The sequence below is a fragment of the Amphimedon queenslandica genome, unplaced genomic scaffold (assembly GCF_000090795.2).
Source record: "Amphimedon queenslandica unplaced genomic scaffold, v1.1 AMPQUscaffold_13148, whole genome shotgun sequence".
Taxonomy (NCBI): Eukaryota; Metazoa; Porifera; class Demospongiae; order Haplosclerida; family Niphatidae; genus Amphimedon; species Amphimedon queenslandica.
Window position 1 is genome coordinate 12,020 of NW_003546616.1, and position 6,216 is coordinate 18,235.

The 6,216-nt window shown below is 33.8% G+C and overlaps 1 protein-coding gene across 1 annotated transcript; it reads left to right on the top strand.

Annotated features, from left to right (window-relative positions):
* Positions 1-884: 884 nt before the first annotated feature.
* Positions 885-5,573, top strand: LOC109584932 (ankyrin-1-like). The gene is made up of 4 exons (XM_020000844.1): positions 885-1,397; positions 1,445-1,496; positions 3,436-3,729; positions 3,823-5,573. The coding sequence occupies exons 1-4, from the start codon at positions 1,137-1,139 to the stop codon at positions 5,571-5,573; spliced, it is 2,358 nt and encodes a 785-aa protein (XP_019856403.1). The 5' UTR covers positions 885-1,136.
* The last annotated feature ends 643 nt before the right edge of the window (positions 5,574-6,216 follow it).

Here is a 6,216-nt window from a genome sequence, read left to right on the forward strand (position 1 = left end):
AGACGCAAAAATTTTATGCACAAACTATGGCGCAGATCTTTGAAAATGTTTGCAGTAAAGTACTCTGGTGAGTTAATAGGGGTTATGATTGTGAAAGTCCTATTATTTGTTTTTTTTAGGTATTAATGATCTTAGTGTCCTGTATGATAAAGTTAAACCCATTGCTGCACGCTGGAAGCAGTTTGCTAACTCACTATACATAAGACCAGATACTATTGACATCATTCAAGCTGATTGTGGTAGTAGTAGTGAGTCATGTCTGCATAAAGTTTTGGAGCACTGGTTAAGGAAGGATTACAATTATGAGTTTTATGGTCCTCCATGTTGGAGGAGAGTGTGTGTAGCTGTTAAAGGAGGAGGAGGTGACACTGCATTAGCTGAAGACATAGCCCGTGAACATCCTCAATCAGCATCTATTGGGGGAGAAAGCTCAACAGGTAGACTTTATACAGAAAATTTATAGTTATAGTACCTGGTATTATAAAACAGTAGCAATAAAGCATTAATTTTAATCAATTAACCATTGTATTCATACACTGGTGCAGTCACTCACATTCCATTTCCATACATGTAACAATAAGACCACATGCATTGACAATGAATGTTAATTTTGGAGGTGACCTCTAATGTGACATTCATGATTCATATATATTATGTTGACACCTTGTTTGTATTATTTAGATGCTTCAGTTTATGCTTTTCCTGTAAGAGATGGTCATCTTCTGAATGAGATATATGAGCTTCAACTAGAGTTTTCAGATATTCTTAAAAAAACAAGAGATGCTTTTAAACCTGAACTCCTTCCAGATATTCTTGATTATCTTGAGACACATGTCCCTGCTTTACTTGGTCCAAATGAGAATAATCAAGGTGAAGAAATTACAGAAGAGTTTAATAATATAAAAACAACAAAAGACCTTTTTAAAGTTTTACAGTGAAAGTACATATCATGGTTCAACTATGAACTAATAGTCAAACTTGTTGATGTATTCCTAGCTGATTATCAATCATTGAAAGGAACATGGTCAGGTTACAAGGAGAAATTGAAGGATTATTTTCTTAACAGTGGTGGCTTATTAACTGATGCTGATGCTTTTGAATTTGGTATAACAGATGTTCCTCCTGGTACACGAGTAATGATTGCTAAAGTTGATCGTGATGACTACACACCAGCTGACCTCTTCTTCTTTCGTCGAGCAATACCAAAAGAACTAAATATTCCTCATGTTAATTTATACTTCAGTTTTGTTCGTATTGGGTCTCTACAGCTGCTACATAATATTCCTGATTACCTATACTCTGCATTGTTCCCTCTATCTACTGAGATACAGCAACAGTTAGCTAGTATTGGTATCACTAAACTAACATGTGGTGATTATAAATATGATCTTAAAAAGGTTTGTAATTACCTTTTAATATTAAATAATTTTATCTTTTTAAATAGTTCTCAGCATCACAAGAGTTGCAGCAGTCAATTCAATCATCTTTAGATATTGGTATGTAAGTGGATATGTATATTATGTAATTTTGCTTTCTACTATCTATTGTGATATCATTATTTTGATCATCAATTCATTCATGTATATTGTTTAGATATATGTGATCGATTATGGTATGAGAATACCAGTACACCATTACATGAAGCAGCTTGGAGAGGATTAAAAGATGAAGTACAATGGCTTCTTAACAAGTTTGGTTACTGCACATATCATCGTGGTCTTCATGATTGGACTCCATTACACTCTGCAGCATATGGTGGACACATTGAGATCCTTCAACTACTCATCCATCAATATGGTATTGATCCTAATGAAGGTGATGATAATAGTGTATCTAGTATACATATGGCATCTTATAAAGGCCACTTATCTATAGTACAATATCTAGTAGACACGTGTCACGTTCCTCCTGATCAACCAGACAATAGCAATAACACTCCATTACTGTATTCAGCAATGGGGGGCCATTCTGACCTAGTGGAATTTTTTATTAAGAGAAATTGTAATATTTCTCAAATTAATTCTCATAATGCTTCTTTATCATTGTTAGCTTGTAAAAGTGGGCAGGTAGCATTAATTCATAAGCTGGAAGTGGTACAGCTCTTCAAACCAAATTCATCTGATTTTTATGGATTTAACATTCTGCATTATTCTTCTATGAGTAACAATGTTGAGCTTTTTAAATATCTTTTAAATCGATATCAATTATCCATTGATGTAAAGGATCGATATGGTAGGACTCCACTTCATATTGCTTCATGGTATGCTTCATCATCAGTTGTTGAGTATATTGTTAGTATTCAAGGTATTGAAGCATTATTAGTTAATGATAATAATAATGAATCATGCTTACACTTTGCAAGTGATGCATCCATTGGTATTAAAGCCACTACTGTGTATAATAAGCTAATTGCACAATGTGATACATCAAATATTGAGATTATTAGTGGTAATAAAATTAAAAATAACATCAATTTCATTACACGCAATAAAAGAATAAAAATGCTTAATTCACTTCTCAAGAAAGCTATTAATTGCCACTTTGACATCAATGCTACCATGACTAATGGTGAGTCATTACTTCATTGTGCATCACGCAGTGGCAGTACATTACTAGTGAAAGCATTAGAAGAATATAGTGTCAATTGTACATTAACTAATGATGGTATGTCTCCAGTACATTGTGCTGCCTGGTCAGATTTTACTAGTGTATTAAGTTATATCATATCTCATTATAATCTCAATGCTAATGATACTGATTATACTGGTCGTACACCATTAGTCTACTCCTGCTTGTCAGGTAGTATTAACTCTGTTAAATATCTTATTAATAATCATAACAGTAATCCTAATATCACTGATAATGATGGTATGACATGTCTGCATCATTCTTGTCGTAATGGTCATATTGATATCACTCATTATCTCATTGAGGTACAGCATTGTGATATTAATAGAACAGATAATGAAGGACGCACGTTAGTACATCATGCTGCATGGAGTGGTAACTATGAGTTAGTTCAGTATCTTATTACTGAACAAGGTTTGTCTCCTACTGCAGTTGATAAGGATGGCCTCACTGCTTTACATTATGCCTCACTGTCTCTTAACTTATCTCTTGTTAAAGAATTAATAACTACCTATCAATTAGATCCTCATCAAGCTGACAGTAATGGTAAACTACCAATTCATTATGCTGCTCAATCTGGTGATATTTTACTACTGGAATTATACTTGAAGAATTACAAGTGTAGACTAAACCTAACAGATATCAAAAATTGGAATATATTTCATTTTTTATCCCTTGATGGTCATACTCATTCTATCAAGCATATCACTAGTCAGTATCCTCAATACATTAGTTTACTACACTCTACTAACAAGGAGGGTAGACTAGCATTACATTTAGCCTGTGAGAGTGGTAATATTCAATTAGTGACTTTCCTAGTAGATGACATGAAATGTGATGTCACTGCTACTGATACTGATGGTAGTAATTGTATCCTGTTTACCAGTTTTTCAGGTAATCTTGATCTAGTACAATTACTGATACAACGATACAAGCTTGAGCCTATCAATATTAATAACACTGGTTTCTCAGTATTACATGCAGCAGCACAGACTGGTCATACTCATATACTGGAATGGTACAATCAGGAGTATAGTGTGGATATTACTAATCACACTAACAATAACAAGTACACACTAGCTCATGTAGCTGCTTATGGAGGTAAGCTACATTGTCTACAGGAACTGATCAACAAATATCAGTGTGATGTTAATGCCACTACTACTGATACTGATAGTACAATTCTTCATAAAGCATGTGAAGGAGGCCATGTTCCTGTTGTACTTTATCTCACTAGTCTTCCTCAGTGTAATGTAGCAGCTAAGACTTCTAATGGATCTACAGTTCTTCACATTACCTGTGAGTACAGTGACTCTCTTTCTATACTCAAAAATCTGGTAGAGAATCATCAGTTAGATCTGTGTGCTGTGAATGATAATGGAATGGCTCCTATTCACTCAGCATGTATTAATGGAAGATTGAACTTGATCCAGTACATTATAGAACACATACCATCATCACTTGAACTACCTCACAGTAAACATGGTCATACTCCATTCCTTGCTGCTGTATACTTCAATCAGTTAGAAGTTATTAAATATCTTATTAGTAAGAAGTGTAATCTATCAGCTACTGATGATGAAGGGTCTGGAGCAGTTCACATATCTGTAGCGAGGGGTCACTTGAATGTATTAAAGTATCTCATTGACAATAATTATTGTAATCCTAATGCAACCAGTCATCAAGACTGTACACCACTCCATTTAGCTGTAGCAGTGAACCAACTTGATGTATTAGAGTATTTACTGAGTAAGAGCATACCCTCAATGAGTATTGTCTGGTTACGTGAGATAAAGTGTTTATTAGACAGTCCTCATGACATATACAATAATCCACATAATGCTGTACTTATTAATGTACAAGATAAAGATGATAATACACCCTTACATTTAGCCTGTCAACATGGACGACAGAATATGGTATCACTATTGCTAAAAGCCAGTCTGTCTCACAGTGATCTATTTACTACTAACAAGAAAGGACAGACGCCATTACATTTAGCAGCTGCCTCTGGTCATAAGGATACCTCTGAAGCTTTACTGTTCTCAGTCACTGGTAGTTCTACTCATCATGATCTCCTTACAGCTACTGATAATGAAGGTTCCACTGTAATTCATACAGCTTGCAGTGATGGCAGCATTGATATGTTTCGTTATTTATCCAGTATTTATCCTCAAGGTGTTAATGTAATGGATAATAGAAGCCGTGGTTTACTTCATGCAGCATGTAAGGGAGCAGATATTGAGATAGTAAAAGAGTTAATCGAGAAATATAAACAAGATCCTTTATTGGAAGATGATGATGGTATCACTTGCTTGCACTTACTAGCAGAAATGAAAAAAGTTGAATCTTTTTTAATGAGAATGATAATGGATATTGCAGCAAGAACAAAAATTGATATATATCAGTATTTGGAACCAAACATTGTCTCTAATCCAGTGCCTAAAGACAAGTCTGGTCGTACTCCTCTTCATTATGCTTCTCGTTCTGATAATATTCGTATGGTACGTTATCTCATAGAGACCTTCCCCTGTACTCCTGATGATCCTGATAATAATGGATACACTTCAGTTCATGGAGCATGTGAAGCTGGTAGTATGGAGTTAGTACAATATTTTCTAACTGAACTCAATTGTAATGCACTAGCTGAAACCAATGACTTCAATACGATGCTTTATTTTGCTAGCAAGAATTCTAATTTGGAACTTGTTCAATTTCTAGTTGAAAGATATGATTTAAAGCCTCGTCTAAATGATATTGAAGTAGCTCGGGCCACTAATCCTGATTCATCAATAGTTAGGTATCTTGAAAAGGTGAATCATGATATGATTCCTGATATGGTTGAGGAGGAAAGAAGAAGGGTTTCAAAGCGAACAACAACAGGTGCAGGTATTGAGGAACATCATAGCACAAAAAGAACCAAATTAGGAGAGGATGAGGCATAATAAAGAATGACAATTGTGTTTCAAATGACTTCACTTTCATTCTTCTATACTTGATAAGGCACACATCTTCCTTTCTTGCTCTCTGGTCAACATCTGCTCTACCTTAATCTCCTTATTTCTCACTCCATGCAAGCATTACAACAAATAAAGTATCATTATCATAACTTTAATATTACAGTATTCGTTTTTGTAATAGATCTACATGGTTTCTAAAAACGGTTATTTTATTTTCTTACTATATTATTTTTTACCTTTGCTTGACAAGGGATCATTTCTTCAATGGTTTCTAACATTAGTTTAATGCATCACATTCTACATTTTTTGTACGTGACATGTGTACATGTACTTGTATGTACATTATATTGTATTTAAATGTGTGTACTTTTTTTCTCTTTCTCTCTACCTTCTCTTTATACCAATTATTGCTGTTGCTGTTACTTATATATATTATGATGTAATAATTGCTTTTTATAATTTTGCACATGATCCATGCATATAAGTATTATGCTCAATTTTTAATATTTTGATAAAATTATTATTAAAAAATAAATTTTTAAAATCAAAAAACAAAATTTAATAATCAATATGAATATTTGTAATCAGTTAAATAATGTATTACAGCACTCTCTGTTATCAATGCATG

Excerpts from the sequence above, each read along its gene's own strand:
- LOC109584932 (XM_020000844.1), top strand. The coding sequence starts at position 1,137 with ATGATTGCTAAAGTTGATCGTGATGACTACACACCAGCTGACCTCTTC. Across the intron at positions 1,398-1,444 it reads ATAAATATGATCTTAAAAAG|TTCTCAGCATCACAAGAGTT; the intron begins GTTTGTAATTAC and ends CTTTTTAAATAG. Across the intron at positions 3,730-3,822 it reads TCATGTAGCTGCTTATGGAG|CATGTGAAGGAGGCCATGTT; the intron begins GTAAGCTACATT and ends TTCTTCATAAAG.